We start from the raw sequence: 17,491 nt of genomic DNA on the forward strand, positions 1-17,491 counted from the left end.
GGGATTTAGATATGGGTGGCGAACGTCTAATGTATTATTTCGTGGTGTTAATAAAAAGCATACAGCGGGCGGCGGGGTGCAGCCCTCTGTGGAACTGGACGGGGGGTTACATTTGCGAGACGAGGTAGTAGAAGACGATCATCATGAGCAGGATGAGCGACGCGCCCAGGATGGAGAACAGCAGTTTGCGCTGACGCCGTCGCCGCATCTCCTCGAGCTCCGAGAGCAGCAGCACCGTGGGCACGAGCTCCAGGTCGGGGCGCACCTGGTACAGCGCGGCCTTCTCCTCGATCGTGAGTCGTCGCGGCATGCAGCGCACGGCGCAAGAGCCGTCGATCTTTCGCTTGGCGTCGTCGTCGTCGTCGATGTCGAGCACGAACTCGACCGAGACCTTCTTCTTGAGGCTGCGGCATGAGAAGTCACCCGAGGGGATTCGGAGAATGGACTGCAGCGAGCCGGTCGAGCTGCTGGCGCCCGTGCAGCTGCCGTCGCTGTCGCTCTCCGTCTCGCTCTGGTTGCCTGAGGCCCGCGGGCCCAAGGGCGCGCGTCCCCCGCTCTTGCGGACCCCGTCGTCGGCTCTGGTCGGCATGCTGCCATACAGCGCGGTAAGCTGTCGTCGGCTGCTGCCGGCGTCCGTCTTGAGCGCGTAAGACACGTAGCCCGCTCGCTCTTGCCGCGCGGCTTCGAGTGCTAGCAGCGGGAGGACCTCCTCGGCCTCCCGCGTGCGCGAATCCATTCTGCCGGTCATGAACTCCTGGGGGCGAGGGCTTTTACACTTATGAGCGCAAGACGCCAGCTATAGCAAAACCGCCGACCGCTGGCAGTCGCATCTGTCAACTTTTTTTCCATATTGCGCCGTCGGCATACAAAATGCAAGTCAAAATAGCAGTTAGGCGCTTTCGAAACCAAGGGTTCCGCGGAACAAGCGGGGGTGGGAGCTGAAACGAGCAGCAGATCTGCAGGCCTGAGCCCCCCAGCAGCTCATGACGACGCGATAAGACTGAGCGACGATCTTATCTGTCCTGAGCTAGCAACGCCGACAAGCGCTGCCGACGCGCATTAACATCCCCGTGTTTGCTACCGAGCCTCTCCCACGCTACCGGGAATTGTATGCGATCTTCGAGCGCTCATAACCCGGGCGAAAAAATCTTTTCGCCAGCTTCAACGTTCCTGCAAGCCAGTCGATCTCAAGCCAGTCGAGATCGTGCAGGATATACCCCAGTATTCGAAACAGCGCCACTACTTTGTGCTGCTATCTCCATTGCCGTCTCCTTGCCTTGCGTGCGGGTGCTGCCGAGCGTCGGCCAAGGACGCAACCATCGTCGCAGTAAGCAAATGAGCTTGGCGCTGGCAGTAGTTGGTGTTTCCTGTTTTGACGCAGATCGAGTAAGGTCGAGCTTCTACGACACCAGTGTTGACTGCAAGTGGGCAACCATGCACGTCTAGTGTTTCTGCAAGGGCCATCTCGCCGACTCATTCGTAACTTACGAATCGTAAGAGAACTCCACCTCTGCACTGCCACATGATGTCGAAATACCGCAGATTGTATATCCTACATGCTGGGACTTCCTTCACTGGTCGGGATGGAGTCAAGTGACCGAGAGTCAAGTGACCGAGAGTCAAGTGACCGATACAACAAAGTTTGGTGGCTATGGCTGCCACACCCAGCCCACTTCGTAAGAAGGTATGGGCCATTTAGGCTGTGAACGCCAATTAAGCGGAAGGTTGTGGTGTTTCTTTAGCTGGAGGATGCCTGTTAAATTAGCATTAACAGTGCTAATGCTGGCATTAATCGAAAAATCAAAACTCGCCGATGTACACGCGTTCCGGCGTTCCAACGTCGTACGACTTGCCCGTGTAGCTCAGCAAGCCCGTGTCACCATTAATCTTGAACAGGTGCATGCTGTTGGAGTCTTGGTTAGCGACGATCAACCAGTTTTCGTAAATTGCAAAACTTTTAGGAGTTTTGCCTCGACTGCGTTCCCAGCCGAGCGATGTCAACGAACCATCCGTCTCGTCGACTGCAAACATCGCGATCGAATCGTGGCCGCGGTTCGACGCGTAGAGAAACTTCCCGCTGCTGGACAAGTGGACGTCTGCAGCGGTGCTCGCATTCGGAAACCCTGCGGGCAAGGTCGTGATGTTTTGCATGGCTGCGTTTGACAGCAACGCCGTCGCCTTGTCGATCTCGTACACACCGACAGTGTTGGAAATCTCATCCACAACGTACGCGTTACGTTCGTTGGGATGCATCACCATGTGGCGCGGGCCAGACCCTGGCGGGCGATTCACGGCCTCTAAGCTGCTCAGCGTCTTCTTCCCCGTGTCTAGCTCGTACTGGAGCAGTTCATCGCTGCCGAGATTGGCGACGACGACGTGGTTCGAGTTGGGCAGCCACGTGGAGCTGTGAATGTGGCCGGTAGCTTGCTGATCCATGACCACCTTGCTGCCGGTTGGGAAGTCGTGGTGGAAACTTTCATTGGCAAGCGAACCATCGGCATTGAGTGGGAACATGGACAAACTACCATCGTAGTTTGAGATGACGACAAAGTCTTCATTTGGGCTCAACGAAATATGTGTTGGGTTTCCACCGTGCGACTCCAGCGTGTTGAGGAGCGCCAGGGTACCGTTCGATTGCAAAGACAACGCCGACACATACCCGGTCTGGGTTCCTGTGTTAGCCTTGGATTCGTCTGTAACCGCGTTCACAGCGTAGAGCACAGGTTTACGTCCTGAGAACTTTCTCGTGGACCCCTGCACGAAGACAGGATTGACACCTACCGGTGTTATCCCGAATGGAGTCAACGACCCGGCGATCGTGTCGAACTTGTACGTGTAGACTCCCTTGCCAGTTCCGACCATCCATCCCTCGTCGCGCGTGTGAGTGGCCACAAACACTATCGGTTGCGCTGAGCTGTGTTCCGCAAAGCCAGTGACGACACTCGCCACGATTGCGATGAAGCCGAGGAGGAGGCTTGGGGAGTGCATCTTGAGCGGCACGGCGGCAAATTGAAAGTAATGGTTCTTTTGTACAGTCAGGGAGGCTTCGCCTATCGTGTAAGATTACGGTAAAAACCAACGAAAATGCGGCCTTCCTTTGTGCAGGTACAGTGTAAACACCATGAGAACCGATCCAATCGTTATAGTGTAATGTTAACTAGCCTGCAACTTGTACGAGACTCGGTGCTGAGGACGGCTGATGTCAGTGGAGATGGAGACTTTGTTGGCCACGTTCCCGAGCTCCCAGAATGCAGTTATGTACCAGTAATACACAATTCGTTGGTGAGCTCGAGCTTGAATGTTCCTGCTGCAAAACGCATATTTTACTCAGTCCGTTGAGGTAAGCAATCTACTTGAAACAATTCTTTCTGGAGTTGACAACCATAAACTTATCGTCATCCGCTGCGTTTTTGCGGCTTCATGTGCGACATCGGGATCCTGTGTTTTCAGATCCACAAGAACGTATGGCCCCAGAGCAACAACAACACAAATACTACTAGTACTGTAGAAGGCAGGCTTCCAGAGCATTGCAACCTTAGCCGTCATAGCACTGTCGATGCCGTCTCCGTCGACTTCGACAAAGTGCTTCCATTCGCTCAACCTGGACCGATAACCATCGTCGAGAAAGCTTTCGTTGGGCCAGGGTACACTGCACCTTTGCCAGCCCAAAAATGGCACTAGTAGAAAACAACCATTTGTATTCGAAGCAATTCTTGTTGACGATGATCAACTGCAGTAGTTGACCGACAAGCACCTACCACCGCTGAATTCCTTAGTTAAAACTCAGCAACATACAAACTCACGGCTCCATCAATCGTGTAGGAGTTTCCAGTGTATGACAGCGCACCAGTCTCGCCATCGATCTTAAACACGTACATGTCGTCCGATCCCTGGTTCGCCACGATGAGCCAGTCCTCGTAGATCGTGAAGCCACGAGGGGTCTGGCCACGCGAGCTCTCCCAGCTGAGAGGAGCAAGTGTGCCATCCGCGTTGATCTTGTAGGTGACGATCGAGTTGTGGCCGCGGTTCGACACGTACACAAACTTTCCGTTGCTTGAAAGGTGAATGTCAGCAGCCGTGCTCGTGTTCGTGAAGTCAGCGGGCAGCGTTGTGATGTTTTGCACAGCCGTGCTTGAGAGAAGCGCCGCCTCCTTGTCGATCGTGTACACTCCAACAGTGTTGGAGAGCTCGTCCGTGACGTACGCAACGTCTCCGTTCGGGTGGAGGGCCATGTGGCGCGGTCCAGATCCAGGCGGGCGCTTGACAGTGGCAAGGCTCTTGAGTGTCTTTTTCGTCGCGTCCAGCTCATACTGCAGGAGGTCGTCGCCACCCAGGTTGGTAGCGATAACGTGACTGGAGTCAGGGAGCCACGTCGTGCTGTGGATGTGTCCCGTAGCTTGGTTGTCCATGACCACCTTACTGCCGACCGGGAAGTCCTGGTAGAAGGTTTCGGCACTAACGGAACCGTCTTTATTGAGCGGGAACATGGAGAGGCTGCCGGCATAGTTGGCAACACTGGCGAAGTCCTCGTTGGGGCTCAGTGAGATGTGGGCCGGGGAGCCACCCTTCATCTCCTGCGTGTTGATGACCTTCAGAGTACCGTTAGACTGCAGGGTCATCGCCGAGATGTAACCAGTCGTGGATGCGCGGTTGAGAGCGTAGATAACACGTTCTCCATTCGAGAACTTCTTTGTCGATCCCTGGACATACGTGGGATTCAGACCCTTGGCCTCGAAGGCCAGCGGGGTGATTCCGAACGGCGTAAGGGATCCGTCGGCCGTGTTCAGCTTGAAAGTGTTGATACCGTTGGTGGTTTCCTTCGTCCACGTAGCCGCGAACAGGATTGGTTCCGGCGTGGACTGGGTGGCGGCAGCAGAAGCACCGACCACGGCCGCAGCGAGGCAGAGGAAAATACTAGGGAGATGCATGCTGTGTGGTTGGGCAGTGGCTTCGGGTCGTCGAATAGAATTGTGACTCGACGCATTGCCGCCGGTGGGAGATTCGTGCTCTTGTAAAGTACATGTAGTCGGTTGATAGGACGGCTGCAGTCCCATCCGAGGATTTGATAGCTTGGCGACGAAACATGCTCGCTGCGTTTACTCTATTAATAAGATTCTGTACATGTACTTCAGTGTCGACATGTGTGCACAGAGCAGAGTGTGCAGCGTACTACAAGTGTTTAGCAACACTGTTTACGGACAGCAAGCACGTTCAAATAGGATACTTCAAGTATTACTTGAGCTCGAGTTGGTTCCAGCCGCTTCAGAAGAACCTCGACTCTACAACCAGCTAAATCTGACGCACCGTCGTGTGCATTTATGTACGTGTTCAGTCAAACCTGCTTATATGAGGTAACCATACCGAACTCTGACTCATATAAAATGGCCTCAAATAAAATAATTATGTGGTGCACTCGAATACAACGTACATGCATTGGCCGCCAATCGAACAATTTTTAAATCGAAAATGTATTATTAAAAAAACAAACTATTTAACCCTACGCCCTTAAGAGCAATGACTACCAACAGAGGTGTGGTCGACCTGTGTATCACTGCAGCACTGCAACTTCAGCTTGAAGTATTTATTATCTGAGATGTTTGACGGCAGGCCCATGCTTACAAAGTTCAAGCTTAAACCGGACCTCACCCCTACTTAAGTGTGTTCTAAACTCACCCACCCGAAATTGGATTGCCGCCCACCTGCTCTTATCTAATAGCATGGATTTTGCCGATCCCTCAATGAGGGTGTGCAGGGTTCTCTGAAGGCAAATGCGCCAGAGCGAGAATGTTGTGACTCAAATAAAGAGGTTAGATCAAACTTGGGTGCCACAACATGTGGCTCATATAACATGTGTGCATATAAGCAGCAGCCTTACTAAATTCAAGTCAAATGTTGGGGCTCAAATAGGGAGGGATCATATAAACAGATTTGACTGTATCGTGCTTTTCATCCATTTTGGCAAACTTGAGGGGAGTAGGCTAGAGCCACAGAAAATGTACCGCACGAAACATGCATTTTCTGTTTGGTTCGGTAAGGTTTAGGTTTTTCCAAGAAGATTCGGATCAAGCACATCTCCATCTGCTATCACGCAGCTGAGCAAGGAAAAAAAAATAACTTCGCCGTTTTTTCTTCGGGTTTCTGCGGGAACGAAATTTCGTAAAGTTTTCCGAAGCCCCGTGAGCCCTCCATTCCTGGATTTCCCGAATCGGTACACATCAAGCTCCACAACCTTCTCCCCCCGGTCACCTCCCCTCTAATGGTAAGTAGTCACCGCCCAATACAGTCATGTGACATCTGACTGACGTATTGTGTGGTGTCCACAGCCCCCCGGAGACGAGCTCCCCCCGTATCCCGGCCACAGCAAGGACAGCAAGGCTCCTGAACGCGAACCACCCACGCTGTCGCGCCAGCATCAGGCTGAAGCTAAGCGGGTTTCAATCCGAGTGGAGAGTCGACAAGCGCGCGAAGAGGAGGCACCGAATGGAGAGCGGTGGGAGGCCAAAATGCTGAAGGAGGTGCAGAGGGCGCGCACGGTGTCAGTCACGAGCGAAGCGCTGACACAAGTACTTGAAGGCTTGGGTGTCGAACTCGACAAGGACGCATCAAGATCGACGGACACCAAGCCGACTGAAAATGCCGGTGAGGACACTTCAGAGGCACCTGAAGATGCGGACGCAAAAACAAAGAAAATGCGAGCGAAGAGCTCCGCACCACGCGTCGCCGCGCCGGACCGAGCACCAGGCGGTTCTGCGCTTGCCGAAGTCATGCACCAGTTTGACGAGGAAGATGAGTTGGCGTCACTCGATGATACGGACGACTTGGACTATGTTGATGACAGCGTGGCAGACGAGGATGAGATGGACGAGATCGTGGATGGAAACGAGGCGAGGTATCTGCCGCTCGCCATCATGATGACAATTCAAGTGCTCAGTCTTCAGATGATCCCGAAACCAAACCAGAAGTACACAGAAGTCAGCGCGTGCAACCAAATGAAGATACTCGCGCGGGTGCTACGTACGGTGTGGAGGATGGGGCCCCTGTTACCGGAAGTTTCTTGGAAGGATTTCCCATTTTCTGGCGCTCGTGGGAACAATTCGAGAAGGTCTTCGCTGACTTCCAAGAGCGGACATTTCAGTTGTTTTCGATTCGGACGAGTATATCGGTGGAAGCGCGCAACAGGATGATAGTTCAAGAGCAAACGAAGGCAAAGAAAGTGAAGGATTTTGGTTCGGAAAAGAAAAGCAAGCGCGCACGTCGTACGCGCACTGGTGGGAATCTACTTCCTGCGTCGTGGGATAAATACAGCAGAACATTCTTGTGTACGCATGCCATGCCGTTCTTGAAGAAAGGAACTGGAAAGAGGAAGCACACGTCCGTCAGGTCTACGGGGTGCTCGGCACGCGTAAACGTTCGTGTTTGTCTGCAGCCTAGCAGCGATGGCTTTCATCTGGTTGTGAAAGCAACTGGAACGCATGATCATGCTTTGACGGAGTACCAGTGGTATAACTACGCCGAGAACCGCCACATTGAAGATCCCCTGTTGGGTCAGGACGTTGAAGTGATGTCCGAAGCTGGAGCGAAGCCCCGAGGAATCTTATCGTATCTGCGGGCGAAGACAGGTATTTTTGTGCAATTTCAGTGAAGGTTTTGTGTATGTTCTGTTTCTAATTACTGTATGCTTATTGTACGCTTCTGTGTGGTTGTTGTGCAGGCAAGCGTATGGCATTAAAGGACGTTCACAACATGATTCAAGGCGTGAAGCACAAATTTCGTGGCGGAAGATCAGATGCAGAACGCGCAATTGCTGTACTTGACGAATTCATCGAGAGCGCGAGCGGAAATACGGCTGAGTTCATTGTGGACAGCAACAACAATATTGTGCGGGTTGTCATGCTCCAGTCTGCGCGGCAAAAACGTCTTTTTGCTGCATTTCTGATGTCGTGCTGGTGGATTCCACGCATGTCACCAATGCCAATCGCTACAAGTTATTCAGCTTCGCCGTGCATGATGTCTTCGGCCGGGTGAGATCAGAATGGCAACCTGAATACCGAAAATAAACCGAATTATTAATTGTTGTTGGTGTGTTTCTTGTTTTCAGGGTCATTACGTGCAGCACGCTCTCGTGCAGACTGAAGAGAAAGCGAATCTGGCATTGGCTGTCGCCGCTTTCAAGAAGAACAATCCACGGTGGTCAAATATTCGCGTGGTGATGACCTACACGAGAAAGATGTCCTTCATGAAGGCTGGCCTAATGCTAGACTATTACTATGTCGGTGGCACGTCGAGACGCGGTTGAAGAGACAGTGCTCGCATTTGGGTGGGGTGGGGCAGACTGAAACAAAGCAGCTCAAGGTGATCATGAAAGGACTCGTGAATGCGGAATCCCAGCACCAATACGACGATTTCAAGGAGGCTTTGCTGATGACCCTCGACAATGACAAAGATAACCATCTCTACAAGAGTTTCATGCAGCATTGGGATACAACGACTGATGAATGGGTGATGTTTAAGCGGGGAGGTGTGCCTCACTTGAAGAACAACACAAACAATCGTCTAAAGTCAAAGTGGGGTCGCGTGAAGGAAGTCGTTGATGGAAACTTCACTATTGACGAGCTAGTGTCTATGCTTATTACGCTACAAGACTATGCTGAAGAACGATATCTAGCAGAATTTCACCGCGTCGGTAGTCGTCCTCCGATGGCAGAAGACCCCGAGTTGACTGCATTAGCCATGCATCTCAGTGACTATGCGTTCCGGATGGTGGCAAAGCAGCACAAGTTGGCCGTAGGGCCGTCATCTTCGTACGACATCGAGAGAGACGGCGAGCAGACTACGCTGACAAATCCAGCGACCGGTGAAGCACACGTAGTTGATGCACGGGTACGCTTTCTGTTGGATTTCTGTCTTTTTGTTTATATTTGGTGCACTGATCTCATACTATTATGTTATTGCAGCTCTCATCCTGCGACTGCATATTCAGCCAGACATGTCTGTTACCATGTCGCCATGTAATGCACGTCCGCAGCAAATCAAATTACGAGACCGTTATCCCGCCCATGCGAACGTTTTCGTCGCGGTGGATTGTGCATAGCCCCGCTAACAACATTGATGAAGGCGATGTTATTCCGGGAGGCTTGAACCGCATTAACTGCCCGTCTATCCGAGCTCTCCCGCCTGTTGACCGAGACACGAAGTACAGCCGCAGCAAGCAGCTCACGGAAAAGATCAACGACGTTATCCCAATCCAGCCGTCGAGCACGTACCGGTTAGCGATGACCTGGCTGCAAGATTTCCATGCTGCTCTCCGCACCGGCAAGTTAGAAGAGTTTACAGGGCGTGACGTGGTCGACATTTGCAGCGGATTTCCCAGTCTCTCGCAAATATCAGTACCTGACAGCGTGACAATATTGCAGTTGTCGTTCACAGATCCAGGCGTTCGAGTTGAAGTTAAAACTCTCGCATCAGCGTCGCCAAAAGCAGAAGTTGCCGTGAAGGCCCCGATGCCAGCGCCAGCATCCCCTATAAAAGAAACAACCAAGATTGAAGGTTGCTCCAATGCCCCTATTGTCTTTGCCTCGCTGCCCAAGAGGAAAGGCATGTCGAGACGTGCAGAAAAGAAGGATGAGTCCAAAAAAGAGATGAAGGAAGCGAAGCGCATCATGTCGTGCATTCAGGAAGGGAAGAAAGCGCGAGCTGTCAAGCTGTGCCACATGGAACTTCTTAGCGGACCATACACCAGAAGAACTACGATGCCACTAGTTAACAGGCTTGACCTGACGCCTTTCGTAATCAGTGGAGTGCTGGTGGTGCGCCGATACAGTGTCGGGCAGCCGCAGCCCGTCATCACAGCAATCCCGCAGGCTGAGAGAATCCGTCAGGCGATCCAAGCAATCGAGGAAACGAATAATCACGAATTGCTAGCCCGGTGGGATGATTATGGCTGCTCGACTTACGAACAGTTGAAACTGATGGAAGGCGTCGTGATGGCGAAGAACAACTTCAACTTGGTACAGTTAACAGTCGACTGGATTGACAAAGCGAAGTTTCGAGCTGATTGCCTTGCCGAGCCGTTCAAGGACACACAGGATGTCTTAAAGGTGAGAATTCGAAGCGCCAAAATCAGACCGAAATTCAACAGAAAATGAACAAAACTAATATTTATGCTCAATGTGTGACTAGATTGACCACAAAAATGCTGTCGAGGATCTGAACCTGGGCCGGTGGTACGTTGGGAAGCATGCTCAATTTGGTAGCGAGTTCTTGGATTTTCGCGAGAACCTCTGGCTTCACTCTGGCTCCATTATTGGGGCCCTTTTCATGCTGTGGGAAACGTACCAAGATCTTGGTGTCGTCAATCCTCGGTTTCTTGACTTTGAAACGACGGAGCAGAGAACTCGTCTCGCTAGGTCGTATGGAGTAGCTGTACCAGGTAACAAGAGCGTCATCAGCGTGGTTAACCTCGGCCATCACTGGGGTGCATTCTTCATCGACGTCCATGGGAAACGATGCTTCCTGTTCGATCCCATGCAACTGAAAAGCAACATCACAACGCTGAAGAACGCGGTGCGGATGGTCATTGAGCCGGTGCTAGATATGACGGATCAGCACCAGTTCGACGTCATATCGGGATGTGTGCAGCAAGACAGCCCATCCTGCGGGCTGTGGTGTTTGGTGGTGCTGGAACTACTGCTGTTTGGAGCAACGCCTGAGAAGTGGAGTGATTATTGGAGTGATTCGCTATATGGAGTCGTTGCCTACCTGCGCATGCGATACTTGCACAAGATAATTAGGCTTAGACTCACTTCAACGTGGCTATTGATGAAGGGGGTGAGGGAGAGTAGGCTCGGAATTTCTCGTGTCTGGTATTAGCATCAACATTGGATGCCTGCATTCTGTAACGCTTTGGTTCTAAATACGATATACCGAATTTGCACATAACGCGTGGGACTTTGAGTTTTTTGGCGAAGTGGCCTGGTGTATCCCGTTTGCGTGAACCCTAAATATCCGAAAACGTAAGTATATTATAATTCTCATACTGAAATGCCATATGAAATCCTATACTTTATATAAAGCATGCACTGAGGAAGAGATTTGGTTCGTTCATACCACTGTACTCTATGAAATGATCCCGATATAGCGTACCCTTACTTGTAAACTACACACCATCCGTATTCTATTCGCGTGCCCATACTCTGTTTCCATTAGTAACAAGGCTATTGAGGGTATGGAGGGTTACCGGTTTGGTATCGGTTGTTGACCGTGAACCGGTTAACCCGAACCGGTCCAATCCGAACCCACGCTGATTACGCCACCGACGATTACGCCACTGTCGATTACGCCACCTGTGGGTACAAGATTGTAGGTACAAGATGGGCTTCGACGTGGCGCTCTCTCATTGGCTGAAGTAACTCAGTATCCAGTAAAGAATCAAGTAGTGTGTATCCAGTAGGTCTAGAGTAGCGAGAAGGCTAGCGAGCTAAAGACCTCAATCAATCACTTTCGAATCTTCGTTCTACCCCTCAAGTGGTTTCCAGTCTCCGCTCCGGTCTCGCCCAGAGTGCTGCCCTCCCTCCGCTCCGTCAAGCTTCGGTGTCAAGATCCATACCTTCCATCAAAGGCCACACCCATCATCTCCGACGATTTGCTCACCATTTTCATGTTTCATTTTCTGTTGCTCTAGCACGATCCAACTTGAGGTCTCTTATCCCGAGATAAGGGGGTCCAAAATAGAGATAATCTCCGAGATAGCAAACGACCAAGTCCGAAATGTAGCAAGGGGGTAGATTTGTTCTGTTATTGCAGCCTGTTATAGAGATAACCTTCCGTTTTGCCGCTGATGAACGGTATAAAAGAGCGGCATACCTACTTCAGCACGCCACCAACACGCCTGAACCATTCACACAATTTTCGCTGCACCATGACCTACGCGGACGAATTTAGATGGTGGGATGTGGCCCTTATTCATGTATACGACGTCTCAAGTGTGTGGCGGACGAAAGGGGCAATAATAAGCAGGAGTATGTGTTCGAGCTGTTCGGCCCACCAAGATAGAGTTACTTATCCTGGTAGTGCTACGGTCACGTATCCAATAGGGATTAATTGGAGGATTAATTGGTGGTCACCATGGTGTAATCCACTCTATTCGTAGTTACTGAATCCATACAAATTTCAAATGAAAAAACCTTTATACGATATCCAACCATATCAACTACGAGCAGTAAATTTATTGCACAGGTTTTATTTAAAAATTGTGCAGGACGGAGGCTTAAATGATAGCGTACGTTATATTGCGTCAGCAAACCGAAAGGTTACGGTAGATAAAGCGCCGAGCAAAGCTCGCCGAACTCCGCAGCGCTGGCACGTAAGGGGGATTTGCTACTTCGATCATGCACACTGCGAATGACTGAACGTAGATACGAATGATGATCATCTGCGTGTTACCGTCATTTCGCATCTCGCTTGTAACACCAGATTTACATGTGATTCTCGCTCTTCTTCGAGTTCAGATTGGTGCCACTAGCCCTAGAGGCCGGATGCGCTGCTCGCGAGACACCCCGCTGGACAGGACCTAGACGTGTCCGACCAAGGCGGCGCGATACACACCCCTTGCGCGTGTCGTTCCCATTGCGCTTCTTCCACAATTTAGTCGCTGGCCTCCGCCACCGAAAAGTGGTGCTGGTGCATGCTGCATCGCTCCATCGCGCCCAACAGCGATGCCACAGGCCTCACCACGCGGCTATTGACGAACGTGTGTTTGTCCTGCTTGCGGGTGATGGTATCACCTCAGAATACATTACGGAACTGAAAGGTCTCTATGAGAGCCTGACCTGTCCCCCGCAATGGCTGTAGCTACTTGCACGGTACTGTACGACATGGCATATCACGATGTCTTAGTACACGCGGGGATTGTTAGGTACGCACAGAGCATGCTATGAATCGTTCTCTGGGTTGGCGATTTATGTTCCTCAGTAAAATACCACCTGTGTGTGGTGGCTGCTACAACATAGAGGTAAGGTTGGTGGCATTACATGCATCATGATAAGTGGGTTCGTGCATTAATAAATAACGGAATGAGTAATAAACCGATGAGGAGGCATTCCACTGAAACTTGCTTGGCGCTGCGATAGCACAGTATCAATTTCACTGTGGGGTGGGTGGCTGCCGTAGCAACCAAAGTCGCAGTAATGGTCGCCATCACAAGTTGATTCGTATACGAAGTGGATAACGGGATGAGTAATAAACAGGTGAGTATTTCTCAATCGAGTAAATCAGTAAATGAGATTGGTCACGGATTCGCCACAGCGACGTACACGGCACAACCACCAGAGATGTGCACGCTGCCCTCATTGAAGTCTCCTGAATGATTTTGACGAAATGAAGTGGTGTTCCACGTTACCCGTCCGCAGCCGTGATTCATGTAATACTGGCCTCGTACTTCCGTCGTTCTTGGTCACTCTCAGTCGTGCGCACGGTGCCATCGCTGGACAGATTAGAAAAGAATAAGAAAGAGACAGAGGTCTCGGCTGGGTCTAATAAAACCCCGGCCGAGGTTAAAAGCCTCGTTTGTACCCATTCTGTGTCGTACCCTCGGCTGTGTAGAGCCGGCTATACGATTTCCCACAGAGATCTGTTTACACTTGATATTTGTAAAGAGATATAGGACTAGCCAAATGATGACCTACAGAGGCTCCCAGAGCTGTAGGATAAAGAGAAATAAATCAGCAGTCTTCCCCACAAGCCACCAAGGGTCAAGTCCGTCTTCGGTAAGTCTAGCTAGCTTGTCTTAGGGTCTGGATACGCTCGGCTGCGTGGGATGCCTGTCAGCGAGCTTGAGGTACATTGAACCGAGTTTGTTGCTGGTCAGTCCAAGAGATAGGAGTGGCCGAGAGTTAGGGACGACGGAGAGCGTCGGTACCTATATATTGGAGGAACCCGAGTGTTCCCAAGTGTATTTCACTACCCGCCGAGGTTACCCTCGGCAAACCCGCATTAGGCGTGACTGCCGGTACCCTTCCTTCTGAGGGACTGCGGGGGTTCGCGCGAAAGTGCAATATTGCATTCTAGCCCTCGCTCGTGGCTAGTAGTGCAGGTTTTAAGGTTGACCGAACTCAACCTTGGTATACAGAGGTGCTTACAACCAACCCGGTGTAAGGGATCGTTCCTGATCTTCAGGTGTTGATCCAACGTTCGCTGACCTTTCCCGAGGGAAGCGTGTGTTGTTGGTGGGACTCATACCGTTCGGTAGTGAGATTTTCTGCGTGTTCCAACACGACACAATAGCCCAAATGCACCAAATTAGCCATCGGTTACATGGGGTGCTGGCTTGATGAGCATCATAATGAACTGGGGTCATGAACATTTGCCATTATCAGAGAATAGGATCCGGTGATTATGCTAGCGCAGGGAGTAGCTCAATTAGCGGCTTCTGGGCGTGCCGAACGTTGTCGACACGATGCATCGCGGGGACCCGACCGTGTTATTCGTGGGGACGCGAGTCGGCGACGTGTTTAACCCTTTCGCGGTGCAAGGGCACATTTCTCGCCCTTTAACGCTGTTTCCAAAACACGGTGACAAATGGACTTCTAAAAGGGCGATTTTTGCGCCCTTTTAGCCTGATTCCGCGCCCGACCTACCGTGCAATATTACTACCAATCACAGCATTTTTTTTAAAGAGGGATGGGGGTATTTTTCAAATGCTCGCGCCTCCGAGGTGTATTTTATTGTTTCAGCCGCCGTAATCGGCCGCAGCCGCACCGCCGCGTCATCGACCAAGCGCTGCAAAAACAATGAGCACCAGTATCACCGTGCAGCCAGTCATATCGCCATACATAAGGTAAGTCAAATGCACTACATGCTGACTTCATTTCACATACAAAAATTAGCAGAAATGCGCACAAGTTTCACTGACAAAGAAGACAAGCTACTGGTCCAGATCACACTTCAGTTCGAGAGGGAATGCCTTCGCATCACCTGGGCATATGTGGCCCGTCGGATGAAAACCAAGCGCTCTGCGAACGAGCTCCGTCTTCGGCTGGCCAGTCTCAAGAGGACGTACGGGAAGACCATAAGCAGCTTTCCGCGGTGCTTTTTCAGTGGTCTGCCTTCCAGGAGAGTTCTAGTCGCGCGAGCGCGGCCGCCGCCATCTCTCCCCATTTCCCAGCGACTAATAGCGCCGACGCACGCACCACCTCCCCGTCTCGGCCGCACGCCCTCCACCACAACCTTGGCTAGTCTTACCAACGGATCAGGCGGTGGTGTCGCCATTGGCACCGACACCGGGTCATCCTTCAAGTCCGCGAGCAACAGCCCCGACCAGCACCGACACCGAGGTCATCCGCACCAAGTCTGTCCGTGACACCGCCATCACCAGCTGCCTCGCAGCGGAGTCTGGTGTCCGTGCCGCCATGGACGTCAAGGCCAAGGCTTCAGACCGCGCTGCCACCAAGTCCGTGCGCGACTCCGTTACGATGCCCAGCCTCTCCGCCCAGGCTGGTGACCGTGTCGGGATCGCCGCCGTAGCCACGTCTGCGGTCAACACCACGTCCGAGCCGGCGAGCCACACCATATTCAAGTCTGTGGGCAGTACCACCTTCGCGGGCTGCGTCGCCGCTGAGTCACGTGAAACTATACTCAACCCAGGGCAAGCAGCGAAAGCTGTGAATCTCATATATGCAGGAATCAGTGCGCACGATGTTCGCCAGCAAGCCGGCCGTACTTATGGCAATGCTGGTGAGGTGTTACCGTCGGGTGTCTCAAAGATACTTGAAGCTGTTGGACCCCTCGGAGAAGCCGACGTTTTCCTCGACGTTGGTGCTGGTGTGGGCAACATTGTCGCTCAAGTTGCACTTGCGACGAGCGTTAGAACGTGCATTGACGTCGAGCCTCGAAAGGATCTAGTTGCACTTGGCCAAAGCTGTGTACAACAACATCTCGAACGCCAACCACTGCTTCGTAAGGAGATACTGAAGCAAACAGACGTTCGGAATGTTTCGCTGTCAAGCCACCCTCCCATTTGTGAAGCAACCATCGTGTTTGCGAACATATTTCTGTTCGAAGAAGTTGCGAAGTTGGTCGTTTTGCGAGAGCTAAGCGCAATGCTAATGGCACGTATCACTGTATCAACATCGCAGTTTTGCCCAAGACATCGCTCCACGTGCACCGAGCCGTATTGCGAGTACTGGAGTTTGGTGAGGGGGATCGATGTACATTGTAGCTGGAAGCCGACGCCTCAGCCTGTTTACATATAGTCTACGAAAAAATTAGCCCTACACTGCTCGTCTCTACTTATTCAAACCACCGCTGCCACGTGTACGAACAACTTCATCACGTGCTTACGCGACATCATCACTACAACCGCGCGCAGCACCTGTGTCTATAGATGTATCGCCACCGCGTTTGTTGTCTGTGCCGCCGAAATCCAGTGTTCCAGCACCACCGCCTCCAAGTCCGCGAGCAGCACCGCCGTCAAGGCCATGCACAGAGCCACCGCCAAGTCCGTCCTCAGCACCGCCGTCTGTAGCTGTCACGCCGCCAGGTCTGGTGTCTGTGCCGCCGAAAGCCAGTCCTCGAGCAGCGCCGCCTCCAAGTCTGCGACCAACAACACCGCCTCCAAGTCCGCGAGCAGCACCGCCACCTAGGCCATCCGCAGAGCCACCATACGCGACCAAGCTGGGAGCGGAACCGCTACCAAGTCCAAACGCCTCAAGGCCAACCGAGCCACCACCCCCGACGAACCGATCTGTATCTCTGGTGTGACCGAGGGCGGCACCACCACCCAGTCTACGTGTGATAGGAGCATCAATGGATCCGCCACCGCTTTGGCAAGCAGCAGTAGGCCGCTGTGTGACGTCAAATTTAGGTTCATGTGCCTTCTTCAGCTTCGCAAGATTAGAGTGTCGTCGCACGTTTCCTTTGTCGGTAAACAGCCCGTTGGGGTAGTAGAACTGGTGGAATTTATCCCAGCAAGTGGAAGTCGTGGCCGGACTCATCCACGGCTTGGCAGGATGGTCGTGCACAACGCGGCACAAGCACACGCCATGTACGAGGCAATAGTTTGTGACTTCAGTCGGATATCTCCCCTCCCATCTGCAAACAATACAGTGCCGCCGCTTCCTGCTCTTCTCTGCATGAATTTACCTAGACGACACTGATGTGCACGCAACCATCGCAACCCCAGCATCTTTATCAGCAGGTCGCTGCGAAGAAAGTGTGCCCACCTGCTCCGCTTCGGCTTCGTCAAGCATTTCTCCACTGTAAAGCATGCGGCCGTCACTGGGTGCATTCCTCCATTGACCATTCAGAAGTTCACCAACCAGCTCCATCACAAAACCTCGATGTGGATCACGAGTCATCGGCTCTGAGGATACCAGCCGTCGCGTAAGATACGCATTGGACCTCGCCACGTCAATCAGCGCAAGAGCCAGCTTCTTGTGCCAGCGTTTGAAGGAATGACCGTCCGCAGTAGAGAATCTTCCTCTTATCTGGTTCAACC

At 52.1% G+C, this 17,491-nt stretch overlaps 6 protein-coding genes across 7 annotated transcripts; 2 read left to right on the top strand and 4 right to left on the bottom strand.

Annotated features, from left to right (window-relative positions):
* Nucleotides 1-106: 106 nt before the first annotated feature.
* Nucleotides 107-748, bottom strand: KRP23_2199 (uncharacterized protein; the record flags this gene model as incomplete). The annotated part of the gene is made up of 1 exon (XM_067886903.1): nucleotides 107-748. One exon carries the CDS (start codon nucleotides 746-748, stop codon nucleotides 107-109), a length of 642 nt encoding a protein of 213 aa, XP_067749541.1.
* Nucleotides 749-1,800: 1,052 nt separating this feature from the next.
* Nucleotides 1,801-2,988, bottom strand: KRP23_2200 (6-phosphogluconolactonase; the record flags this gene model as incomplete). Its single annotated transcript, XM_067886905.1, has 1 exon — nucleotides 1,801-2,988. One exon carries the CDS (start codon nucleotides 2,986-2,988, stop codon nucleotides 1,801-1,803), a length of 1,188 nt encoding a protein of 395 aa, XP_067749542.1.
* Nucleotides 2,989-3,776: 788 nt separating this feature from the next.
* On the bottom strand, nucleotides 3,777-4,928 carry KRP23_2201 (the record flags this gene model as incomplete). Of its 2 annotated transcripts, none has more annotated exons than XM_067886907.1 (1): nucleotides 3,777-4,928. In XM_067886907.1, one exon carries the CDS (start codon nucleotides 4,926-4,928, stop codon nucleotides 3,777-3,779), a length of 1,152 nt encoding a protein of 383 aa, XP_067749544.1. The 2 variants fall into 2 exon arrangements, with proteins under 2 accessions (XP_067749544.1, XP_067749543.1); XM_067886906.1 differs by having other exon boundaries at nucleotides 3,777-4,232.
* A 1,328-nt stretch (nucleotides 4,929-6,256) lies between these two features.
* KRP23_2202 (uncharacterized protein) lies at nucleotides 6,257-8,296 on the top strand (the record flags this gene model as incomplete). The annotated part of the gene is made up of 4 exons (XM_067886908.1): nucleotides 6,257-6,259; nucleotides 6,324-7,019; nucleotides 7,986-8,021; nucleotides 8,099-8,296. 4 exons carry the CDS (start codon nucleotides 6,257-6,259, stop codon nucleotides 8,294-8,296), a joined length of 933 nt encoding a protein of 310 aa, XP_067749545.1.
* A 326-nt stretch (nucleotides 8,297-8,622) lies between these two features.
* Nucleotides 8,623-10,869, top strand: KRP23_2203 (uncharacterized protein; the record flags this gene model as incomplete). The annotated part of the gene is made up of 3 exons (XM_067886909.1): nucleotides 8,623-8,880; nucleotides 8,955-10,097; nucleotides 10,180-10,869. The coding sequence occupies 3 exons, from the start codon at nucleotides 8,623-8,625 to the stop codon at nucleotides 10,867-10,869; spliced, it is 2,091 nt and encodes a 696-aa protein (XP_067749546.1).
* Nucleotides 10,870-15,280: 4,411 nt separating this feature from the next.
* KRP23_2204 (uncharacterized protein) lies at nucleotides 15,281-15,565 on the bottom strand (the record flags this gene model as incomplete). The annotated part of the gene is made up of 1 exon (XM_067886910.1): nucleotides 15,281-15,565. The coding sequence occupies one exon, from the start codon at nucleotides 15,563-15,565 to the stop codon at nucleotides 15,281-15,283; it is 285 nt and encodes a 94-aa protein (XP_067749547.1).
* Between the last annotated feature and the right edge of the window lie 1,926 nt (nucleotides 15,566-17,491).

This window comes from Phytophthora ramorum (genome assembly GCF_020800215.1).
Source record: "Phytophthora ramorum isolate Pr-102 chromosome Unknown Phyram_PR-102_s0002, whole genome shotgun sequence".
Lineage (NCBI taxonomy): Eukaryota > Oomycota > Peronosporomycetes > Peronosporales > Peronosporaceae > Phytophthora > Phytophthora ramorum.